The 27216-nt window shown below is 37.8% G+C and overlaps 1 protein-coding gene across 2 annotated transcripts in view; it reads right to left on the minus strand.

Moving 5' to 3' along the window:
* PMS1 (PMS1 postmeiotic segregation increased 1 (S. cerevisiae)) overlaps positions 1-27216 on the minus strand; it is a 27302-nt gene extending 86 nt beyond the window's left edge. The window contains exons 1-8 of one of the 2 annotated variants that reach the window (XM_009699523.1): positions 27065-27216; positions 21944-22126; positions 19740-19842; positions 17917-18080; positions 7925-8041; positions 4354-4476; positions 2173-2304; positions 1-829 (exon numbers count right to left, since the gene is read on the minus strand). The exon at positions 1-829 is cut by the window's left edge and continues 86 nt beyond it. In XM_009699523.1, the coding sequence (XP_009697825.1) occupies positions 1-829; positions 2173-2304; positions 4354-4476; positions 7925-8041; positions 17917-18080; positions 19740-19842; positions 21944-22126; positions 27065-27196 (1783 nt within the window). In that variant the 5' untranslated portion in view covers positions 27197-27216. Of the gene's footprint in view, positions 830-2172; positions 2317-4353; positions 4477-7924; positions 8042-17916; positions 18081-19739; positions 19843-21943; positions 22127-27064 lie in introns of both variants that reach the window. The other variant, XM_009699522.1, reaches the window with a different exon arrangement.

Here is a 27216-nt window from a genome sequence, read left to right on the forward strand (position 1 = left end):
CCTCCATGCTGGTCTTTGGATTATCAGTTATCAATTTTGGACGACATTCTTGAGTGAAAAATCCAATTGCAGACTTTGGTTTCCTTATTATTCTACTACTAATTAAGTCATAAGCTGTCACATGTCCAAATTTATCAGTTATCACATTTCTTTTCTTTATGCTTTGATTTGAGATTTGTGGATCATTGCTGTGTTCACCATTATGTTCATTTTGCTTACTAATTGTTCCTCCAGCTTCAGGAATCAAAATCTTAACAGGTTCCAGGTTGTCTCCTAGACGGTTTTTAAATCCACTTCCCATACTCCAGTTATCAGCAGAGATCTCAGGTAAGTCTTTAGGGACTAAGGCTTCTTCATTTTTTTCTATTTTGTCAATATTATCAGAACTCAAAAGATGCTCATCAGCTTTTTTAGACTTGGGGTCCACAGGAACACCATTACTTTGAATATCAGTTATATTCTGTTCTTCCTCACACAATAAATTTAAGGAACTGTCTGGAAAGACATCACTCTTAGAAACCTCTTTTTTGTCCAGGCAACTATGTACATTATCACCACAAAACGTCTGATGATTTAAGCAGATCTCTGTGTTTTTCCCTGCTTGACAGTTTTGCACATCACTGCTGAATGAAAGGAATGAAGTATGAGCATGTAGATCATCGTTTCCAGATGGTCTCATTTCATTAACAACCACATCTGTTTGTTCTGTTCTATGAACAAACATGTCTTCTGAGGTAACATCTGTTTTATTACTTTCACCAGGGACTGTAGCAGGTAGTGGCCCATACAGTGATTTCAACACATTTTCAACAGCAAGTAATACAGATTCCTGGGGGGGGGCGGTAAGAAAAACAGAAAAGCCACACACATAAGCACACCTGAAAATGTAACTGATAGATATTGAGAATATAGAACAATAAGCAAAGTGATCTTATCGAGAATATTTTACAGAGAAATGTGGATAGATTATTGCATTTCAGTTGCTCACACATGCTCAAAAAGACTCTGAACTGGACCCTTAGCCTCAAATATTTCATGATAGGTATTCTGCTTCACTGGTTTACTCTGATATCACAAAACCAATTAATTGCTTGCTTTGTAACGGGGTACTGACTGCTTAAACCAGTATCAGGTAAAGCTATTCCCACCTAATATGGAGTTAGAAGCTTATAGTCAAGACAGATGCTCCAACAACATCCCATTTCATGTAAGCGTGTTTGTGTAGGTACTTTCATGGTGCATGCTTCCAAGACAGCCTCGCACCAAATGATGGAAATGAAAAAGAAAAAAAAAGAAAAAACTCCACAAACTAAAAAAAAAACCAACCAAACAAAAAAAACACAACCCTTTTTCTAATGCCAAAGGAAAGTTTTAAACTAGACCAAATGTGAGAATGCTGTGCTAATTTTCATACAAGTGACACTTAACAGTCAGTATATTTACAAGATTAACATAGACAAATACAAAAACTTTCAGTGAAGAAGAGGATTAACATACTGGTATAACTACCTACAACCACTCTGAATAACCACCTTACCTATGTAGTCACTCTAATTTATGTGGCACCTTTTCATACAAAGTGCTAATAAGTGAAAGTAACTTTATGGAAATTTATCACTACACAGCCTCTAAAACACAGACATATATGGTCTGAATTTCAGGTCTTGATAGTATGAACAGGATATACTGAAACTTAAATGATGTTCAACAATAATCTATACACATAATGGCAAAATATTGCTTTGATCAGAATTCAACTCCCCCCCGCACCCTCACCTTAATGTACATGGTGTTTAAAAAGTGATTATTTAGTGTAATTATGAAGTTAAGCATGAGATTGATGTAGGGACACACATCGTAATTCCATTTAGCTTCTCTCATTATAAAGCCATCTGAAAATAAAGTGATAGACACATACACCTGACAGTGTAAAAAATGATCTTTGAAATCAACTGGGAAATTAATTTTGAATAATCCTCCACTTAGCTTGTTCAATACTTCTCAAACAAAACAGTCCTGTGATAAAGGTAAGCTACCATGTAACAAAACAAAAATACATCTCAGAATCAGTGGCACTGTGTACCTTCAAACATTTCAGAGGTCTCAGAAGCCCTTATGATGTTTATATAAGGAAAGGTTAACAACTCAAAAACAGATTAAAACCTTAGTTACCTTATAATGCAGTAAAACTTGACTTTTATCAGGTGTTAAATTCACATCCACAGCAGAGGCAGGTACAGTAATATTCAAAAAGAACACAGGATATAAACGAGTACAGTCCTTGTGCATCACCAGACTGTAGTACTGTCGAATTAACTACAGATTGATTTAATAGAGAGATGTCAGTAAAGGCAATAAAATAGACACAAAGGCACAGAAACAAAATATGACATTATAAAAGCATAACTGGTTTGTTGGGGTTTTTTTTTTGAAGTTAAAGGAATGTTAAAAAGGTCCTCATGGGTATACATGTATGTTGGAATAATCACCAAAAGGGCAGTTATTGGTGGTTTCCACATCTTCACAGCTAAATATAACAACAAAACCACCCCACAAACCAACAACAAAAAAAACCCCAATTCTAAAAAAAGGAACCAATTCCAAGACACTAATGGTAGCTACTTTGACCTTCTGAATGAATGTATTGATCATACTCGGAAGAAAAGAAATGATATGCCCAAATTGGACTGCAACTCCAATACTTACTTCCTCAATGAACACAAATACTATTAGTTGTTTGTTTTTCAAAGAAAATCTACTTATATAGCATGCAACTATACTGCTCTCTCTTTCAGCCAAACTAAAGTCTGTTTGAGAAAGTAGCACTTGCACCACAGACCTGCCCTTTTCCCAGAACAGGATTCATTTGTTCCTTTTATTAACCCAATTATAAATTCACAGCTTTTCTCAAACTCTGCTTGCCCTTACTATCTTCTCTATAATCCTCCCGAAAACTCTTCCAAAAGACTAAAAATTAGTTGTTTCAGAATTTTGGTCTTGTTAACTAGAAGGATTAAATAAAGATCCTTGCATTTCCCTCTAGTACCAGGGATCCTTCAACAGACATACATACTGCAGAAAAGAAAAAAAAAATTGAAAGTGTAAAAAATTAAGAGCTGCTGCAGATTAAAATATTTTTAAATTAATTTTTAATTCTTAAATTTTTTTAAATAACAGTAAACTTATTTAAATATTTTCAAGATATTTTAACCTTAATATTCCCACAGTCTGTCCTCAGCTGGCACTGAACTGTAGTAATAAGAGGTCCACCAGCACTTCTTCCCCATGCACAGCATGGAGATAAAAGTAATGTATAGCTTGTTTTCCAAACCTATCAAAATATATTCTTACAGATGTATTGTGATCCTCACTTGGCCAAAAAAAAAAAAAAAGGCAGTAGAAGACTATCGCTTACACTACTACAAGAACAGCCCTAAATGAAGGGCAATGTATTTTTACTTTGTATGATAGTACTCTGAATCCCACCTTCAATCTAGGCCTCTGTGTTATGGTTAAAAAGCTGTCTCTGTCATGAGACTCAAGCTGAGCTTTGAACTCCCGGAAGAACCAAACACATCAAATACTGCACAGAGATGGACTAGCTTTATTTGGCACTTAACACAACAACACAAGTTCAGGGTTTACATCTACAAAGCTTTGCTTGCCAACTGAAAACTACTTCATTGTTTCCACTTTAAAACCTACATGTGCACTTTAGCATGAACATGATTTTCTTTTCTGGGGAGGGCAAGGATTAGGACAGCAAGGCTGCTTCAAGTGAGGTGCTGCAAGGTTCAGTAGTGTGAGAAACCCAAGAGTATCAAATTCTGCCTACACAATGCCTAGCCGTAGCCAATGCTGCTGCACTATCACTTTCATTTTTATCCAATGCACACACAAATTTAAAGGGAAAGTATGTGTATTCGCTTGATAAGCCCAGAGCAAGAAGCGGACAACATCAAAACTTTATTTTCAGAAGAATTCTCTTGCAAGAAACTATATGACGTTCCCTCATGGAAAACTACACAGGTGTATTTCTGCAGACTAATACAAAGAAAGAATCAACTATTCTGGTCTCTCATATAGACGATCTGAAATTACTTTTATTTTTTTTAAAACAGTCATAAACATAACCTCCAGCTCTGTGGTCGTAAGTGACTGCAGCAGATAGAATAGAACTGAGGCACCAGGAGCATCAGACTTGTGGAAGAAGTTTCTGTTGTAAATGCTAGTATCTTCACCTGTAATACCCTAGTTATTTTATGAGGGAAAAAGGTTGTAGATTGCATAGGTGTGTCTGTCCTCAAAGAAATCACATTTCTGTTCCTTCAATAAAAAGCTAGAGGATGTTACCTTCAATATTTCCTTCTGATGAACTGGACGATTATTTATAAAAACAAAACTCCGTTCTGAACTTGAAAGGCTTGTCAAAGAACTGTCTGACCCAGCTTTTGGGAGAAATCCAGAAAGCTTTATCTGCAATGATAAAACAAATACAGTGCAAAAGTCTTTTAAAGAGGACCCCAAAAAGGTTTTTTTAGAGGTGAGATATTAAAATGAAATTGTACAGAAGTCAAAGTCATTCAAATACATGCACTGCTTCTTGAAAGCTATGATACAAAAGAATAAAAGCACTTAAAAGAAAGAAAGAAAGAAAGAAAGAAAGAAAAGATGTTGAGAAGGATGGGTTTGTATCAATTTTCCTTGATCAATTTATTGAGAAGTTTCCCATTTGGACTGCCAGTTGCACCAGGCTGCTGTCTGCAGCTGAGGGCTGCAGAGAACAACGCCAGCCAGCTTTAGGCTTGCAGATTGTAGGGTTGCCAACTTAACCCCTGTACAAGCTAAAGGCATGCACTGCTGCCCAACCTGGTAAAGGCAGGAGTGAGTTACCCCTACGGGGAAAGCCCAAAATGCGCAATCCCTCCCTTTGTACAGGCAAGGCACCTTAAATAGCCTGTCATAGGGCATCTATTCAGGGCACCTAAGTTTACCTACGCCACCTGTATCCAAATCATCTGACTCAAGAGTGCTGAGCACCCACAATTGACAGACCACAGCAGAACCTGTGAGCACACAGCACTGCCAAGGAGCCTTGGAAAAAAATCACTCGATTCGAGTACCTAACATTAACTCCAAGTTTTAAGATTTTGCTGTTGAGATACTTTGGCTTAGGGGTTTTTTTAGGTCAAAATGAGGCTGCTGACTTGTGCTGCCTGTCCCACCACCTCCCCCTCTGCCCCACCAAGCAACTTTGAAACTGTTGGATTGATTTCAATTCAATCCAATGAAGAAACAGAAATCCCAAAGATATTATATTTCCACAATTTCTGTGATAACTGACAGCTGTTTGGAGAGGAGAGCCTCAAGATAATGACCTTACTGAGGAAAAGGCAATTGCAACGTGTCTAAAGCAAGGATACATCAGTATGTAAGAACTGATGTGCCAACCAGCATGCATACTGCCCCACGCATCGCCCCACTGCCACCTGCCCAAACTAATAGGTGAAGGAACACCGGGGCATCACGAGAACGGAGATTTTGGGGATATGGGAAAGTTTGGAGAATGTTCTGGTAGCAGGGTGGATCACTGAACACAGAAATCAGACCTCATTAGCTTTGCTTTTGGCAGAACCGCTTGTATTTACTAAAATCCAAATTATCATGCATTTGAAAAGGAATTTAAAATCCCTGGGATTTGGCCTATCCTTCCCATTCATCTACGTCACACCAGCTATCTGCTCATGTGCTCCCTTATTCCCTCTTGACCTCGTAATAAGCATTCTGTGCTAAAGCTGGAGTGTTCTGGTCAGCAGCGTCGCACATAACCAAACACCACTGGTCAAGTTAAAGAGGTGTCAAATATCTGTTGGATGATTATCAGAAAACAACATGCAACACTTCTAGATTTTATTCTGCAACTTTAGCACATCCTCCCTGAACGTTCCTCCTCTATGCTTCAAGCTCCTTTTTTAATTCCCAAATATTTTCACAAGTCTTTCAGGTCAAACATTATTTTTATATACAGACAACATTAAAGCAAAACTGAAAGTCTCTAAATAACTCATTTAAGAAGTTGCCAGATTTAGAAATGGCTGACTGCTGTTACTATTTAAAGCCACATAGAATATCAGTATGCTCATTAGAAGTTAGCAACAACTTCTATAACTAGTCTTAATTACTAGAATTTTCATATACCAAAGTATATGAAGTATAAAGACAAAATTACAGACACTGGAAAATATTACAGAATTTTTGCTTTTCAATTAGATCAAGGAGGCCAGTCTTTAAAACCCCCTGGATCACCTGTTACAGAAGTTTTAGCTCTGCCATTAGTAAGGTACAGCTTACAGAAAGTTGTTTATAGCCAGATTAGTTTTGTCTTCAGAGTAGACTGCAGCGAAGAAGTATGAAGCTACACACTCAACAAGTAGGAAAGGAAAAGAATTAAACAGCTGCCCTCTAGTCTGTGTACTGAATGAGGCATGGACATAACGGGAAGTAAAAAAGCAGTATGTGTCTTGTCATTAAATACCTTTCCCAATACCTGCACACAAGGGAGAAAGAAAGGGTTACGCAGGCAACCTTAATGCTGTCATTTCATAGCGTTTGGCCACTTAGAAACATCCGTGGTTTCTGAACATAGTTTTGTGCATGAGCAATATACACGGATCACTTATACACATATAAATGATGCACATGGTATTTTACACACTATTTAGAGAGAGAGAGAGATATGGAATGTTCCCCAACTTCTATTCAAGGAATATGGATGCCTCATGATATAGCAGAGAGGTAATGTGAGAACCTAAGTGCCTCCTTCAAGCTACTCCCTTCTAAATACCCCCATGTCTTCCCTTCAGAGCCCTCTGCACTTGCCCTGTGGGACGCATCCAGCCTGCATTCAGGTAAGAATGACTCTGGATGTTCTATTCACATAAGCAACTGAAACTTTGTAAACTACAAGAAGCAACTTCGCTTTTTTCCTCTCATTTCCCTGATATGTATACTACAAGCATTCTGACAAACTCAAGATTTCAGTCTGAATAATGCTATTAAGCTTTAATACATATATACACATACATATATATATATATTTTCAGACTTTACTGAAGTCTGAATAATGCTATTAAACACAATTTACCATGCTGAATGCAGCATGGTAAGTTGTGGTCAATAGCCACTGTGACTTTACAGATAGTGATTCATCTCCTCTATGTGACTGGTCAAGATTTATTACTACAAGATACAGGAAAACGTAACTTTGAAGGACCGGCAGTAGCAAGACTCCCCTTTGTAAGAAGGTCTCCAACAAAGATGGAAGCAGAGTACAAACTTCTTCAAAAAAGTTAGACAAAGGAGGGAATTCCCCATGATACTGTCAATTTCAACAGGGGCAAAGAAAGCCAAGTGCACTGAATTTTTTGAAAACTAGTATTTCCTTGAAAAATATGTTTAGTAGAAATTTTGCATAACTTGCCTTCTAAATATGTGTTTCTTTTGCTGCTTAGGTGCCCGTCACTGAAATTGAGGGGATATTCTTTAGCGTATAAGGCTAAGAGGCCACGAGGATGAGAATGACATAAATGCTTACATATTAATCAGAGCACAACCTGCCTGTGGGCCAGGAATCCCAACTTAGACAGCTCTGAGCAATCAGCAATTCTGCATTTGTCATCACAACTGTTTTTACTGCCATTTGATCAGTGCCACATGAGTCCTTACTAGATGATTCTTGGAGTGGATTTTCAATCACCAAACCAATTAATTTTACAGAGAGGACAGTAATAGACTCAAATACATTAATCAGATGCCAATCTGGAGATAATACTCACTTTTTCCAAAGCATCCTTTTTGAATATTGATTTAGCTCTCGTCATTGACAGGCTTTAAGTGGATTTGGGAAAAGGAAGCTTAAACTCACCTCAGGATCTTCACAGCAGTGTTGAAAAGGTACCATACTGCCCATAACGGCTGTTCCCAGAACTGACATACAGGCCATTTTGTGATCTGACACCCTGGTCTTCTGCCAAATAACTGCCTGAAACAAATGGCACAGAGTCAAATTTTTGACATTATATTTGTTGAACTCAACTCATGTCTATGAACATGCATATGCAACTGCACATATACTGTATATGTAACATTCTGTACTTTGACCCTCTTACATTCACAACTTTCACTGTTAACATACACGATATGGTACTTATTGGCATGTCTTCTCATATTGTATTACTTATTTAGACTTACACCGATTGGAAAAATCAAACAAAACTTGTATTTGTGGATGTTACATGGCTAATGTGGACTTCTGCACCTGAAACAATTGTTAAAAATAAATCAACAAAAATACTAATTCTCTTCTTAGACATATAGCAGTAGGCTTTGTGTTTTTACCAAGCACATAAATTGAGGGTTTATGGCATGTCTCTGGCACAGTGGTCAACATTTGAAGGTGGGCATTGCAATGCTTACAGTACTTATACTCAAGAGATAGGCTGTTTTGGTACAAATCAGGCTACTAGTGTCCATTCATAGCTCTCATCTGGATACTCTAGGTCTATGACAAACCTGCTATTTAGAAAGGAAAGCAGTTTCTAAGGAAGTATTTATAAGGAAAGCAATTTTTTGTCTAACGAAAACTTTGCAAAAGTTAGATGGATAAAAGGATATCTGCTCTATTAGCTACATGTCTTGCAATACTATTGCAAAGATTTATTAAAATACAGCAAGGCAGTATGAACTGCAACTTGCATCAGAAGTTACCTGTCAAGTCCACTTACATATACAAAAAGTATTAGCTACTTCAGGAGGTGAAATTTTCTCTGTCGCTAATGAGAAGTCCTATACGAAACAGTAGCAAATCTAACTCTGAATCTGCTGACTTTTCTTGTGTATGAACAACAAAAAATTTTGCTTAGTTGGCTTTCTGCTTCTACGCAACTGAGACCACTAGACTCAGATCCATTTTACATCTATTTCCGTCACTGTTAGCTTTGTGAGTATATTTCAATGTGCAACATACAAACACAACAGGAAAAAATGCAGCAAGTTGCACTTTAAATCTGATGTTACATGCTGTTCAAAAATCGATGTTTTAAATAGATGCTAGGTGTCCAACAAATTCAAGATGAGTTCACAGTATTCTGGTACACAATGTTATGTGAAAGCATGGTGAGCAAGCAAAGAATACACATGTACCCACCTCAAGAAATGCAATACATAGCCTTAAAATTCCACCTGTCCACTGGGATATTTGCTAGCCTTGAGGGGTGAATTCCATGGAAGAACACGGTGCTCCTGTAAAATGATATTCCCTTCCTACAGGACAGGTGGAACTGTAAAGCTCTGAGATTGCTGAGCCTAAAACTATTCCCAAAATTTTTAATTTTCTGTCTCCATGTACACTCTGCAGCATTTGTGAAGTGGGGCTTTTTAGTCCTGCCTGAATATAAGTCACCTCCTAGAAACCAGCCTACCAGCCCTTTGCACGTGCTGGATCTCAGCTCAGTCATCCTACAGACAGCATGAACCCCTCAAATATAACAGACAATTTATGTCGGGGAGGGCAGCGAATACAAAAAGGGGAGAAGGAAAAATGAGCAAGCAGAGCCATGGGCTGGGTGTCCACAGCTCTGTCAAGGAGACTCCCCACTGTGCTTTGGCAGCAGGCAGCGGCAAAGGACAGCCCAGGGCTGCCGAAAGCATGCTGCCTCTCAGCCCCCCTCCTCTACACCTGCTGTAAATCTCCTCAAAGACATTTTGGAGTGATGAAAGAATTTGTCCTCTTCTTTAGAGCTCCTCTTATAAAACATATCCTGTACTGCTTCTATTTTAAAATTGATTACTTAAAATGGAAACACAAAGTGCCAAGCAACTTCTTCTTTACTGGATATATTTTAAATTAAATGCAGGTGACCAAACTGAGAAAGACACTTGTTACATGACTAACACAAACGTCATGCTGTTCATTTTAGGTTATACTAGTGTGATGCCACAGGTACAGATATAAATCTTAGCTGCTGATTAACGCAAGGTTATTACACTGCCTGACCTGCTGAATGGCTGATACTCAGGACTGTGAAAAGATCACTTCAGTAAGGTGGCTTTAAGAAAGCTGTGGAAAATGAGAATTTATGAAATGCAAACTTGCTAAAAGTCGATACTGTTAATAAGTTCAGGGGGTATTTTTTAAGTAGTCATATATTTATCAGATACTAATACTCAAAACTACAGACAAAATTTTAGGAACTAGCTACTGCTGTAGGTTAAATTAAAGCCTATGTACTAAAGACGCCAGCCAATTCCTAAATTTCTGTACTATATAAACACAGAATAGATTATGTTCATTTTTAGCCCTGACTGCACATTATGAAGCAACAACATAGGAATAACTGGTAATTTAAAGAAAATTATTTTTCCAGACTTTCCAGATGTATCAACAGGCATTAAAAAAAAATCCACAAAGAAATAACGCCTGTTCAATTTCATGTATTTTTAGAATGTGGCTCTTTCCATGAAGATCCTGCAGTACCCTATTTTTTTAACCTTGCTTATACCCTTTAGTTTAGCTAAAAATACACACCCACACACACCCCCCATATTTTTTTTCTAGGTCATATAAAGCGGGTGTCCAGGATGAGCCAAGGAAGAATCTGACTCTAGTCAGTATGATGACACTGCAGAAACAGCCTCCCCAAAGATATATTATTACATATGGCCCATCTTAGGTTTTGCTAGAGCTAGCCAAATATATTCCACCTCCCTCCTTGTTTCATTGAAGGGGATTACATGATCTAGATCTTACAAAATGCCATAATGTATACAAAATCCACTGAATATATAAAGAAGGTAAGTACATGTGTATGTGTCTGTGTGTATGTATTTCTCCACCTCCCTCCAGACCTAAGACATATGCATACTTTCGTGGAGGATGACAATGTACATGCACACCTGGAGCAGGGATCTCTGTTGTTTTAGGATGCATACACATAGTCCAGAAGGATTCCTTGAAAAAATGTGTAGAAAGTGGAGAAAGAGTATGCAACCTCTTCCCACTGGGGTCCCTGGTATATGGCACTACAGAGAACAAGAGCTGCTCATTATCTGTCTCCTCAAAGGCACCAAGGAAGGACAGGAAAAAAATGCAGCCACTCCTTGTCCCGAACTATCCTTCATATTTTAAGAACTTCTACCAGCAGCGACCATGATTTGCAATCACAGACAAAAGAAAAACCTTAATTAGAGCTGGGGACTGAATGCTGCTGCTGAGCATGGCTACTTCAGTGCAGCTATGATGCTACAAGTTAAACAGATTCATCCCATTTACCTTATAACTACATGATGGCAGTAACTTAATGAAGTGGACTTTTACTACCCAGAAATAATCTATTTTCTTCATTTGTTTTGTGATAATCATTGCGTTGTTTATCCGGTAATAAAGTTTGAGGGTGCACAAGTCTAGTACAGCAGGCACTGTACATGAACTGTAGGTTGGTAACGTAACACGAGTTAGCTCTGTAAAAGAGAACTGTATTTCACAGTCTCTCTAATTTTGTTTTACATGCTTCAAAAAATCCTGTCACCCTGTCATCTGAGACCTCACTGCAAATAGTTAACTCTTTGGGCCAGTACGTTCCTTAGCTTTCCTGATCTAAAACCTAATAGTTTATCAGGCTCCAACATAACTGAAAACATTGCTGCCTACCTGTTAAGAGAGTATAAAAACAGGAACAAAGCCAGACAGCAATATCCAAAGCTTGAATTAAGCCCAAGGGAAAGAAAAAGACATCACCTTGTACAATGTGTATAACCTCTTTTGTTTATGATGCACAAACACCTAGCTGCAAGGGCTGGCATGATCTTTGCAGTGGAAGAAAGCCTATCAGCTAAGATCAAGATCAAGTCTTGACCAATATTCTTTAAAATACCAGCCTTGAAAAGTGTTGATGTTGTTTATCAGCTCCACGCCATAACTGGTGTCTTGTTTTAAAATGAATCGTAAGTTATCTTACTAGAAGAGAGCTCTAGCGTAACCTTCCCTTGAAAATAGAAGTCACAGCAGTTTTTCAATTTAGCTTGAAGAAAAATAATGCAACTCTATACAGAACCATAATTATTTTCCCATATGTTTTATACTTGCCCCTGAGGAATCAACTGTCCCATCCATTTCATAAGCAATGGTGGGACAACTACCAGTGGAGGCATGCAAGAGAGAAACTCAAGGCACCATTTTTCCCCTCATCAGATGCAGCTGATGTACCTGTCTATCCCATGGGCATCAGACACTATAGCTATCAAGGGGATCTGTTCAAAGACAGTGATGTTCTACAGCATTGTTCATCCTACAAATTCGGACATATTTCCTGCTCAGATTTCCCTTTTGTGATACAAGAGCACTCTCTCAATGAAAAGGATCTCTTGAGTATCACACAGTGGCGAAATGCTTGGATTTGGGAGCTGGAAGGTAAGTTAGGAGAGGAGCTAACATATTACAAGGAGCCAAAGACCTTCATCTGGCAACGTGTCTTCAGAGTCTTTCAAGAATTACAAAGAGTATAGAGAGTTGTAAGGTTTTTTGGCTGCTTTAACCACACATGTTCAGCTGTGGGTGTTTAGAGAAATTCCACTTCCATAGCAGAAGGAAAAAAAACCCCAAACCTCCCAAACAATTAAACTACTGTCAAAATCCACAGTTTCTACTCCTAAACTGTCATTCAGAGGATGTACATCATCATAGTGAATTCCTTAGAAATAAAGGGAGGTTTAAAAGCCTTTTGTAAAATAGTGATTAACAAAAATAACATAGCTAACTGTGACCAAGTACATCGGCAAGGAAGAGGGAAAACTCCTGGATGGCGTTGGAAACATCCTTTTCCTGCTAACCTTTAAGTGTACAAAGTGAGTGTGAAAGCCTTGCAAGAGCTAAAGGCACATTTCAGACTCTGCAACACACACTGCATATGTGAAACAGTAATTGTTTTGAGATTTCAGACATATACTGTGCTGTCATTTGAAAAAAGTGATGGATGAGAAACTGGAAACCTCAAGGAATTAGTAATAGGATATAAAGCATTTCACCTCTAGGTCACCAGTTCAAATTCAACCAGGTTGGTAGTGACCAAAAGTAGTTACCATCTGGCAGCTGTTCTCTGGCTGATGTAAATTGAGTTGAGGGTCTCAGCGCATTTCCTAGTGGACAGGTGTCCTCAGCACAAAAAATACCATAATTAACTCTCTGTTTGGCTTTCTCAGCAAAGCCATGGAAAAACGCATGGAAGTAAAGACTGAGCTATATTCCAGGTCAGCATGAAAGCATGCTGGCTGCAGAGTACTGCAAATTTTTAATCATAATTCCTCTTTATATTTTCAGACACACAAATTAGGGAGGGAGACTTAATTTATCATCCTTACATTAAACAGAGTAGCCTTTCCAACTCAAGAAAGAGGTTACGTGCTGCTGTTTCTGCTCAATGCAGTTTTCTTTTCAACATGCACCTACAGCAGAGTTTGGAAGCACAATGAATGAATGCAAAGTATAATTCCATTATTAAAAATGGTAAATTTACCCTAACACACTTACTTCATCTCCAAAACCCTGCACTTATTACAGAGTACTCAGACACAGAAAACAAACTGGTTTTGGACTACTGGATACAGACAGTAGCCTGAGATTATCCAACTTTGGAAGTAAAAGGAGATTTCTGGTAAAGAAAGAAAATGAAGTTGGCATCCTTTAGGTCAACAGCAACCACAACCACAGAGGGGGTTTGAGGAAGAATACCATCCACAGTTATAACAACAGCTTTAAAATGGACCTCTTGCATCCAGAAGTTCTGACCCATGACTCACTCAAGAAACAAACAATACATAATTCTAGGCAGAACTGTGTGTGATGAAGGCTTCAAAATATGCATGAAAAACACTGGGAAAAAAATATTCCCTTATGCAGATTTTTCCTCAACAAGAACTGGAAAGTTTATTGAGTCTACTTCTGGCCCACCTGTGCTTTGCATAAGACATGGGACCAATTGTGTACGGTACAACCTGCTGATAGGCACCATCTAAACCACCTGTTGCCATAACGTGTTCAGCCCTATTATATCCAAAGTTGTTAAAACAGGTATAGTTATTGGGTGTCCTCTCTCATTTTGGCATTTGTGGCATAAAGATAACTAGAACAGAACTAAAGTTTTCCGTATCATCAGCCTTTCCGCACACAAAGGCATTTCTTGAACATCAATGGCTTGTAAGACTGAGTCGAGGGCTACTGGTGCTGAACAGTGAAGAGTGTGAAAACTGTCATTCCAGGGAAGAGCCCTATACCACCGCAGGTAAAATATAGCCAGAGCTCATAGGTGGCTAGAACGTGGCATTTCAGGCTGAAGAGTCTGACGTAGTTTAAGTGGTAGCTGACTTTGGAATGTTCTTAGCATGCCTTCAGATAATGTTAACTTTAAATAAACTTGCTGAATACTCATGTAAATTATTTCCATTTGGCTGTCTCATTATTCAATATGCTTTCAAGGAACACGGTGATGAAAGAAGAAAAATACCTCTTTCTAACATAACCATACTGGCAAGAGGATCAACATTATCAGTATTCAAAGAATGTCTTGGCAGGATAAACCTTCATAAAAAGAAGGAGCACTAGCTAATCCAAGTTGTCAAAATAGCAATAGTACTTCAAGGGTTGATCTGCAAAGTGATTCATTATTTATTGCTAATGCAAACAAAACATTCTGAGCAGAAAGAGCAATCAAGTATTTCCTATCTTGGAAATTCACGGATGGAAAGTACATAGTATATGAACCCTAGGATGACTGATAAAAGGATATCTATTTTCTACTTACTAAAAACAACCCAAAGGCAGAAAAAGCATTGTGGTTCTTCACAGAAAAGAAATCGGACACTTAATGGTAATATTTTCCGAACTAACACAGACATGGAATGTGGCATAACAACAAGAAAAATTTCTGGAAATTTCACTCAGAAGCACAAGACATACATCTTTAAAGAGAAAAAACCAAACATGGCGGAAATAAAACATGGAATGTATTGTGCATCCTAAAAACACATATATGTTCAACAGCTGAATAAGAGACCTGACTTGCCAAAATAAGTTTCTGCTAGAATCCATTAGGCAACCATCTTCAGATGCCTAACCTCAGACAGTTCTATGAAAGCTCCAGCCTCATTACATTCTTCCTCTGTAAAGCTAGGGCTATGCTTTCTTCCATTCTCCTTGAATTTCTTATAAAATACAGGACTTTAAAGACTGTTTTTTGGTTTTGTTTTGGTGGATTTTTTTGTTTGGTTTGTTTTTTGGTGTGGGTTTTTTTTTAAGTGTACTGATTTTGTCATTTATTTTGAAGATTTCTTTGAAATACGCTTTCATTTACACTTTTTTCACTTACTACCCTTTCTACTCTTTTGACTCATCTTTCCTCGTCTCTTTCTATAGTATCTCATCTCTGCTACCTTCTTGCTCCTTTAAGCCTCGGAACCTGATCTTACTCCTGACGTGTATCTTCTTCCATTGCAACAGAAAGTATTGGCTCAGCCTCAAGAATCTGGGATTCTAGGAACTCCTCTGAATAATTGGACATACAATTTTTTTTTAAACTAATATATAATCTATGAGCTACATGAAAAATAAAGCCATTCTAAGTTGATTCTTTTTCCTAGTACAAATGTAACAGTCACCAAAAAAAAAACTCCACACCCCACACCACAGACAACCCTATTCAGTAGAGTATTATTCTAGCACAGATATACTGTAGTATCATTATAGGAAAAACATCTTCTGATCTGAATTAATAATTTTAATGACAATAATACTTAGCATCTGAAGGAAAAAGAACTAATGAGTATTCATGTTCTGTGATATTATGGTAAAAGGGATGCACATAGACCTGCTGAAAAAAACACAGATGTGTTATACACTGGCATTTCAGATTTCTTAAAAGGTATGATGCAATAGGTAATTTTTTATTTTGCAATGAATGACAACAGCAGTAGAAACACAGGAACATGCATTCAAAGTTTTAACATTTTCTGACTATTTTAATGCATTTATACCTGCACAGAGACAGACTACACTTTCTGTATGATTTCTTAAGCCTTTAGTTTTCCCTGCTCAGCAATAGCTACTGAGCGACCTCTCGTGTTGAAATGTTTGAGCAGTTTCTTAGTTATTTTTTTTCCTAAATAAACTAAAAACATAAGGCCAGCACTGCAAAATGAAGAGGCCAAAAAACCAGCACCATCTCTGTCATTACAATAAATGATACTGACTGCAGATAGCATTTGTACTAATTTATTTTACCTACTCAAATTGCGTATTGAAGAATTCACCTCTGAAGCTAACAGGACAAGTAGCAGAAACAGCGTGCAATGGCTACTATCACGTCACTCTCCACACCATTTTTGCAGTAAGTATTGTGAAAAAGACATGTGATCAACTTCTTGCACGTTATTGCCATTGTATTAAAATAAGCAGAGAAGAAGAGAAAAACAAGATATGTAGTAGTCTAATCAAAGGGAACAAAATCAAAATACCATAAAAAAAATAATCTGCAACTTGTCAGAGAGTGTAAAAACAAACCACCAATAAAAGACAAAATTAGTTTTATTAACCAACATTTAAGACCAATACTGTGAACCACTGCTAGATATGTCAAGGAGCTTAACACAATCTAAACAGTGCACATCTGAGATCTCTGGTTTCAAACTTTCTGTAGTCCCAGTGGAATAAGACTGAAAGTAGTTACACTTTCTCAGCTTCGGAATACTAAATCTGTAACCACAAGGTTGGCTTTTGTTTTTTACAGTACTTACACTCTCATAGTTAAAAATACATACATAAATATAACCAGAGCATATTATACAACTCCAGAAAAGGATGGGCAATCTGTTGTCATTTCAAGAAAGCACAGCGTCATTCATCATTCCCACTGAAAAGGAACTGAAGTGTGAATGTTTGCTTGATAGAGTAACTGATCAAAATTGCTCAATGAACAGACCAAATAGCAAGATCAACAAACAAAATTATTTTAGAACAGAAAAAGAATTGCTGAGGGATCTGACCACGAGATGTCACTCTCTACTTTGTGGCAACTTGGAAATTCATTAGCATAGCTTTCCTCTCAGAGGTGTCAAAAGCAGGAGTTACAGCCAATAAAATCAGCTACGTTAAACTGGGGTCAGGTGAAGGAGAACTGCTCAATGTGTCACTTCTGTAGCTCTGTTGTAGAATTACTGTTCAGTATGCTGTGAAGTCAAAATAGCCTCCAAGCAGCCTCTGAATCGGTTCCCCCAAGTCTAAACAAAAAACAACTAGCTCAACTAAAGCATGTTGTTATAACATATGTTACTTTCACTTACATCGATGTAGCAAATTGTTTTTCATTTTTTAGCCTTTTAAAATAAATCCATCACTGTGTGTTGAGCTCTTATGAGACTCAGCGTACAAGAAGTACCGATACGTGCTACAGTCTATCTCTGTGGATAGACACTAAGTAAGTTTTAACTTTTTTTTTTTTCTCATTTGGCTTAGGTTAACACTTAATCAGGCCCCATGGCCTACCAAGGTCTCACCCTGTTCTGCAGAATACCATCAACATCTTTAGTAAACACTAGTATGCAAAATCATTCTTATACCACTAGCATGTAAAATAATTTCTATGTCATATCTAAACAGGCATCCGTTGGAACAGATCAAAAAGATCTGAGCCTGAGTTTTAGAAGTTTAGGATCAAAATCTGTAACCACCATAAATACACACCTATGAAGGGAAGAAAGATGATGAAGAAATTTCCTAGGAATGAAAGATTTTTATGTACGTATTAGATGAACTGCATAAATTCATCAGAAACTGATCCTTAAGATAGCTGATAGAGAAAAACTCATTATTACCTTATCATGTGTTAAAGTTATCCTCAGGTCCGGTTTTATGATACCATATGCTGTCAGTAGATCTTGGACTTTCTTCAACTCTTCCTTACATTTTCTATTTGTTGAGTAAAACTGCTTTCTTACAGGAAGATTCTTAAACAACTTTAGGACTGTTACTGTAGTACCTTCAAGCAGGTGACAAAAAATAATTAGAAATTACACTGAAAATATACCACTGAGTGAATATTGAGGAAACTTCACTTTTACTTGACAAGACCTGTCTGTATGCTGCTCCATATGAAATAAACCCTAGTAACACTAAATTAGATTTATATTAGCATGAGAAGAAATATACCAAATCAGCAGTCATCCTCCTCCCCCAAAAAATACCTATAGACCTCAAGACCTGTGATTCCCCTCCTTTATTCAGTTATGATTGCAGCATTGTTTTCTTTTGCACTTACTGACAATAGTGAGAATCAGCACTAAACAAAGCTGAAGACTCTTTTAGTGCATATTAAGTTAACTTTTATTAGTAAAATGATTAACAGACTAGAATCTAACCAGACATATCTGGAGGCAAAGGAATACTGTGCTCCATTGAGGTCCTTCACAAGCATTTGCTTTAGGGTAGTACCTGAAGAGCCAGATACCCCTTTGTTCAAGGCACAGTACATAGCAAGAGGAAGAATATTCATGAAGCAATACAATCACATAAATTCCTAGCCCGTAAGATCATTGCAAAGTATTAAATGTTATGTCACAGAATTCAGTCAATCATTCAACAATTCTGACAAAAGATAAGGCAATGCAACCCACAAGCTTTCCTGACATGGAAAATACTACAGTCTGAATATTAAAAAGAGTCCCTGGTTAAAATTAGCTAAAATTCCATTTCTCAGCTTCAGCTCTTTCTTCAGTATTTGCCCATTCACTAGCCCTCAGCAGTTTCTTGTGGTTTAATGGCTCCCTGCAGCTAGCTGGTGCTGCGGAGGAATGGAGCCGGGTCAGCAGTCAGCTCCCCGTTGGGGTGCGAGTACAGCAGCCAGCTGGGGGGCAGGTTGTTGGCACAATACTGACAAGCAGCCGCTGCAGCTCAGCCGGGAAAACCTTAGCTTTTCTGTAAAGTTGCAACTGCTTCCTCAGGAGCACAACCTTGTCACAATAAAGGAACACATCTCTTCTGGGAATACGCACTGGCTGGAGTGTGAATGCAAGGACACAGCATGGTCTTAACAGTCCTCGCTGAGCCACCGTTAGCTGAACAAAGCATGAAGCAGAGCAGATGTTACCCCAAACCAACACCACGTCTGAACCACCAAGGCTGCCTCTGAGGTGAATGCAACCTTTATCTTTCACACAAACACGCAGAAGGATTTCTAGCGACACACCCTTCCTGCAGGTTGGAAAGAACTGTGACCTTCCCTGGTCCTACAGCCATGCTGCTTCCAGCAACTCCTTCATATAGCAGCAGGCCAACTCTTCCTCCTTTAAGGAAACATTATTTTGGTCCTGAACAAATCTTTCATATACTTATACAGTAAGTCTGCCTGGACCTGAGGCATTGAATTTTTATAGCTTTTATTTCTACTGTCAGCTTGAAGAAGTGAGTCAGAGGAAAAACTATTTATAATTACTATCTAATGCAATTTCCAAGACATATCATTTCTTACAATAACAACACATTCTCACGTTGACAGACATAAGGCAAGAAATGTTTACAGTTGCAAAGATTTCATACTTAGCCTTCAAGCACAGAACAGGTATTTCAACAACAAATAGAGCCTCAGAGTAACATAAAAACACCTCTGTCACAGCGCAACACCAGAACAATGATATCGTACCTTGCCCAAGATGGGAAGGCTTTTTAGAAGTTATATGCCCATTGCTATCCAAAGCATATTGAGTGCTGAAATCATCAGCGGCCGTCTTTGTTGTGATCAAAACCTGAAAAGAGTGATTTAAAAAAAATTATGTTAATCAAGGATTCACAAAGTTCAGAATGAGCTTAGATAAGCTTTGCTACCACTCTTGCCACTGCGTTATTTTAGTCACCACAATTACACTTAATTAGTTTATAAAATTTTTCTTCTACAGGTGTTTCTTACAGTCACAGAAACATTCTGCATTATCAGTCATTTTTCCATCCATTTAACTAAAAGTCATGCATTTCTATCACACTAATACACAAAGCGTAGCAATCCCTACCACCTACAACACACACTCCTGTATCTTCTATTCTAACACAGGTTAAAACAACAACTAAATCAATTGATAATTTTGCATTTTCATTCCTCATGAGAGAAAGCATACTATGACAACTTCTTAAGTTCTACAAACGTAACGACTACTATCAAACAAACAGCATATTATCTTTCCACACCCAAATATATCTAGCAATCAGCAGCAGCATGTTTTGTAAGCTACTAAGGTAACACACAGATCAGCTTTAGCAAGACCAGTCATAAACCAGAAGTTCAATAAGACTACAGTTCCCTGAGTTCAGGTACCAACATTTTGAACCACAGAACCACCGCACTTTAACTACCTGAAAGACAAAGGTTATCACACATACAGAGCTTCAGGATATTTTGGTTTATTTTAGTGTCTCATGTGAATCATTCCGAGTTCAGCCATGCCTCTGGAAAAAACAGTAATTGATTAATTGGAAACGATATCACAGACCTACTTTAGGGCAAATAGTAAAGTACCTCTTAACTGAAACTTCAGGGGGCAGTTTGGGTAGGCAGAATGCAATTAACACCAAGAATGTTTAATTAACGTAATTACTGATCCAAGGACTAAAGTAATACCTATTAAAATACTTAATACACTCAGGCCACCTCCCATCTCTTATGAAATGTACCATAGAGCTGATTAAAAGCTCAGAACAGATGGCATTCTGCCCTGACAACTCATTAGAAGGAACCAATGATTGAGGTCTGTCATCAACTGTCAAAACACCAATACTTTTGAAAGCATCTTTGGAAATCTCCATCCAAACACACAACCCACTCCTGCTTAGTGCAATGTGAGTGTAGCCCAAGGTAGCAAGGAGCCAAACTCTTAACATCTCACCTGACCTGGACATTTGACAGCTCCAATCAGACACAGGTATCAGAATCTTCTTGCATGATCAAATCCTTGACAGACTTGGAAAGAAGAATCCAAAACTTGGCACAGAATGAATACAGAAAGGCAAAGCACAATGTAACAGGTAGATGCTGTGCCCTTAACAGCACGAACACTTTTCAGGTGGTTTTGAACAAGCTTACTTACTTTCAGTCAACAAGTTAAATCCTAAATATCAGCACACTGTCAGTCCTCTTAACACAAACATATGGATCAGACTCAGACAGGCCAGGGAGCAGGTTCCTGTTTACTCAGAGACAACAAAGTTTGTGCAACTGCAGTCATATACATGTCAAGGAGCAATACGGAGCCCAGCAAGATCCCATGACTGCTGATCATCTAGATAACATCAAGGCAGAAATCGTTACTGGAACAGTAGCTATGTGGGCCATCAGTTCCCTGCAATGATTTCTCACGGCCACCATCATCTGTTCCTCATTTTGATTCACCCTAATTCAAGTGGCAAACTTAGCCATACTCTTTGAAATTATATCTGCTGATAACACTAAAGAGGATAAGCCAGTGTTCTAAGGAATCATGTATCTACACATGTATGTGTAAGGAATCATGTATTTACACCCCGATACAAAAGAAAAGGAAACACTAAGCAATCTGTCTCTGACCTGTTCTGCCTGAGGAAAATAAATCCAACACTATTGTGACCAGTATGACAGAAATGCAGGACTGACACTAACAAGAAATCCACACTACTTCCTAACCATAGGACATGACTTCTGGGGAGGAGAAAGGCAGCATACACAATACAAACTCTTCAGAAAACATATCCGTGGCAGGCTGCTGGAACAATTTAAAGTCTTTGCACTGATAAAATTTTCACAAACACTGTGCCATCCCTGCCCCGCCCCCCCTCCAAAAAATCACAACGCAAAAGACTAGACACATAGCAACTGCTCACCTCTGATATGCAGCAAATTGATCCCAAAGCTTCCCCACGGAAACCGTATGTTGTCAACCTTTCAAGGTCCTCAGAAGAGCTTATTTTTGAGGTGTAGTGTTTAACTGCCATAACTGGAACATCAGCAACCTTGATTCCATTGCCATTGTCTCTTACTTCTATTTTGTTAAACCCATAATTCTCCTAAAAAAAGAACAAAACATAACAGAGCACTAAAATAACCAAATGAATTAAGACACAAAGTTCGAAGTAGCTAAGGTTACAGCTTCTACCCATCCAGACAGAAGTGGGAGTTTTGCTTATTTGGAGAAACCATTAAAAGTCTCTGTTTAAAAAAAGACAAAAAAAAGAAAAAATAGAAAAACACAACATGTTAGATTAGTAGGGATGGTTTCTCTAATTAAATAACGTAATTCATGCCTCGTGGTCCGGAAACAGCACATTAATATAAATACAGTAAAATTAAAATAGGAATTAAGCAAATTTTTTTTCAACTATGACGAAATTTGCAGCTCAGAAAGAGATCTATAGATGGAAAGCTAAAGACTTTTTCACCTCTTCTCACCTCTCTTACTTATCTGGGTTTTTTTGAAATCATCACAAATACAGCCCTGCATCCATTAAAGCCAGTGGGCCCTCACTTAGAACTGTTTTCGATTTCAGTCTTGATTTATGTGATTTCCCTACTTCAGTAGTTTTCCAGTCTTTATATCATGTCCCAGTATACAGAAGCTGAAATTCTAATGTGGGCAAGGCATGAACAGCGACAGAAACAATAAAGCTTGTAAAGAGGTACAATACTTTACAGAAAGAAGTAAAGGTTCCTAGAGGTTCTTTTAAAAACAGCTTTCAAGGAAGCAAAGTTCAATCTTTGTATTTTACCTTTACATATATGCAATACATATTTTACTGAAATCTAATTTAAATATGCAACTTCAGTAAGTACCAGTATAAATACGGGAAAACTCTGAAAACCCAGATAATTAGGATAGCTAAATGAAAGATGAAATTTAGGTTCTATAACATCTCAAACAGGCGTAGCAAATAAATGTTTCCTTCCAGCTACATTACAATCTGCACATGTAAATCGCACCTAAAAGAATCACAAGCCAGGAGGAGAATGTAATTATAGCTGCAGGATCACTAACTAAACTTCTTTTACAGAAGCATGCCTGGTTCTTTGAAAAGATTATGATGTAACATACAGAAAATTGTGCTGTGGTCTGTAATACATCTAGGCGACTTTAAAACTGCTTTTGCTTAGAAAGAGCATCTTGAACGAGTAGCTACCACCACTCATGCTTTACAGAGCATGTGATGGCTGCTCACAGAAAGTTGATGGATTAAACAGAACTAACTTTGTTGTCCCATCTAGGCATATACTGAAAACAGTTAGGAAAAAAATATAATGTACTCCCAGGGTTATTTCTCAAAGTAAAAAACCCATTACAATTAAAAACAAAAGGTAGGTATCTAAAGATATTATCTATATGCATACATAATCTACATCAGGAAACATCAAAAGCCTCTGAGGTAGTCACAGAACTATACGTATTTTACTAACTGATACACAATAGAAATGTGGGTACATTTCACTTTCCATATTAAGGAATGGCACTAAAGCTACCTCCAGGTGAAAAACAATGCTTTTGCTAATATTTGAGTCAACCTCCTATGGGAAGCCAAATAGAACCCAAGCAATATACCTCAACTGAACATAAAAACACATAAGGAGATATAAATGGGAAACCTTCTACCCCATTGCTGTATGCACTAATAAAAGGTTTGAGTATTTTATAATGAACTCCTATTTTCCATTCTGATTTTTACTTCCAGACCACTTAACTGCTTAGGAAAACTGAGATTTATCTGCTTCAACTTGAATCAGTGTTACATGAATGATTCTCTTTTTTTTTTTCTAATATTATCCATTTTTACTAGCACACGTTTTACTTAAAATACTACAGTGCTTAAACTCTGAATTCTGCAACACCTTCCACCATGCTACACTTACCTAAATACTACCTGAGGTCATGATCCCATGAGATGTTTAAGTTTCTCTACCAGATCATTAATGCCAAACCATATGGTTCATCTCCCTCCTCTTTCACAACTGCACAGTCCCATCTTTGCTTCAGCCACAGCTCTGTTACTCATGAAAACTCTATGGTCAATTCAGCTTATTAAACTGGCACAAATAATCCACTTTTCTTGCTAGGTTACTTTTCTTTTGCGCTAGCAAGATGAATGAATCACAAGAGGCAGAAATGTTTAGCAATGCCATGCAGACAGATGTAGGACTTAGGTTTTCAGGTGATGAGATCAATGAGGTGTGCAGCCCCAAGCTAAACTTCCTCTGAGAAGGTTCTAAGGATTAAAGTTTCCACTTCATGCATTTGAAAAAAAGGTGCAGAAACAAACGTCTGCCTTTCACAACACTCATTTCATAAAATAGTAGCAAACCTGTAGCTAAGATTTGTCCTTCTCGAATTCCATCTTTCTTCTAGCTGCTAACACAGGCTGTTGCTCATCTTCTCTATTAATTTAAATACACAGGTCTCGGTCAGATTGTGCAGATTATTCTCATAAATTCCTGTTGTTAGAGGTCAGTTAGGTAAACTGACAGATTGATGCCTGTGGAGTCTCTTGATTGATACACGATTAATTATATTGCTGCATCAATGTTTTTTAGCATACTTTAACCTGAAGCCGGGACATCGTGTCAAGAATAAAACCATTATTCTACACATGCTTAACACACAGCCATGCTACAGAGGCAGTTGACGCTGCTGCTAAGGCGGCAAGCTCCACCATGTTTGTATTTCTAAAAGCAACAAAGCTGAGGTTCAAATTAATAAATAGATACCACTCAACAACTTATAGAAAGGTCACAGTTCAGTTTCTAATTAAGTGACTGGCTTTAAACCGTAATTAAAGTAATATCACATTATCTGAAACTACAATATCAGCTGATGTTTTTCCCAGCATTGTGTAAAAGCTAGTTGATACCCAGTGCAAAGACGCTCAATAACATCACTTATTCTTGTTAACTTCTTGGTTGATCAAACTCCAATAAAACACTCGCCAAAGCTTCCTACTACAACTGGCCACTGCCAAGGTTTCGACCTGAGAACCATTCCACCTGCAGGTTAACTCCTGTCCGTCTGTCTCCAAAAAAGGCATTCAAAATTCAGGCAAACTGGGTAACAAGTCTGAATGGATCAGCTAGCCTTCCTAATCCATCTGGAAAAGGTTAAAACAATGAAAATGCTGGAACTTTCAGCCAAAAAACATGAAGCTATGAAATGAAATTTCCAAGTTTCTATTCTCTATTACGCTTTTGAACTAATCCAGAGTTGATGTGGTCCTTGAGCTCTATTATGTGGTTGACCTTATTTAAATTTCATGCAATAAAAATAATATTTTGATATAAAAATATTCTTATCACAAAAAAACTCAGAAAAAAATTTCCACTGTTTTACAGTATTACTGTATACAGTTATGTAACGTGCAGGTTTTCTCTTCTCCCCTAGTACCCACAGAAGAACAATCAGCAAATCTTGTTTACTCACTGACAACCTGTGTAAAGCCAGTTTGTTTGTTTTAGAAATACAGGGATTTGGATTGGGCTGAACTGACAAAGAATGTAAAAGTAGTGCAGATGACCCATGCACTGGAAGTCATTGAAAATGCTCTTTTTAATCAATTTGGGACCTCTCACTATGGAAACAGCTGGTTATTGCATTGTGAAACCCACACTGATTAGAGGGCTTTCTCCTCCAGCTATCTGCAGGCTCTGTATTGGCATGCCGGTAAAAGAGCCAAGGTTTGTTCTAACGATTTTAGAAGTCTCCAAAACCTTCTATTAGCTTCTTGCAGTTATTGGTTGGCTCATAGGATCTGATCCTGATACCCTTGCCCCCAGAACTGTGCACACACTACTCACTTTGGAGTTACTCATGAAGCAAGGTACTATGCAGTCTAAATATTGAGAAGATGGAGGTCATCACAGATCACAGTGAAGACAATGTCCTCAGCTCACTTAAGGTAAATACCAAATAAGCATGTTCCTTGGCATCTGCAGGAAACCATACTCAGATGGAAAACACTTGAGACTCATTCAGAAAAGACAGCAGTGACACAGACAAAGAAACAAGCAGAAATTGAACTGCCTTCCTAATTAAGAGCATTTGTCTAACACTTAATTCAAGAACAGCTTATGCATTCACTGTTATTTGCAGGAAAGGAAGTTGGATGCAATACTAGATATATTCATTTATACAGACTGTAACAACATGCCTTCTTACTAAGTAGGAGATACTGCTACTATGCAGTTGTTGACAAAACACTGCAAACCCAGAAATACTTATGGCAGCAAGAGAAGCTGATCAGTTAGCCATTTTACCCAATTTGGGAAAAAAAGCACAAGTTCTTTACTATAAGCAATATTTTCTTTTTTCAGAAACTATCCTTGAGTGATACGCCAACTTTTTTTTAACATTTTGTAAAAATAAAATGTTAGAAGTAGCCAGAATTTACCATGCTAATCATAGAATCATAGTGGTTGGAAGAGACCTTGAAGATCATCAAGCCCAACCGTACACCCGATGCCACCATGCCCGCTAAACCCACTATAATTATAACCCTATAATTAAGGACTATGTGGTAATTTATATCATAAAAACATCTAGGATGGAAATCAATGTTTTCCATTGTTTCCATTTTTACCTTCCTGACAGTATTTTGTAATGAGCATTAAATATGTCAGTCTAGCAGTGAAACTTGAGTCCAACATCTTTTAAAACAAGCTACCAGTCAGAAAAAGTAATTTGTAAGTAGGAAAAGAAGTACTAAGGAAGTTGACAGTTTTTCCCGCCAAGATACACTCAGAAGCACAAATACACCTTACTGTTTCAGTGAGGCCTCAAAAACGTTACATCAAATCTTGATTTTGGACCATTTTTATTTGAGGTTAATATACATATGTATAAACACTATTAATATCCTTCCATGCCCCAAACCACAATACAAGCCACCTAAAAAATACATTTGCAGTGGAACAACTTTCCTTGCATCTTACTTTACATCCAATTCTTCACAATAGAAAGAAAGAGAACTTACCAGTTTAATATCAATATTTGTGGCACTGGCATCCAAGGAATTTTCTATCAGCTCCTTCACCACACTGACAATTGATGTAATCACCTGAGAACTGGAAAGGAGACGAATAGTCTCTGCCGATAGCTGTTTCATAATGGAATAAGATTCAGAGA

This window comes from Cariama cristata, unplaced genomic scaffold (genome assembly GCF_000690535.1).
Source record: "Cariama cristata isolate BGI_N322 unplaced genomic scaffold, ASM69053v1 scaffold11104, whole genome shotgun sequence".
In the NCBI taxonomy this organism is placed as follows: Eukaryota; Metazoa; Chordata; class Aves; order Cariamiformes; family Cariamidae; genus Cariama; species Cariama cristata.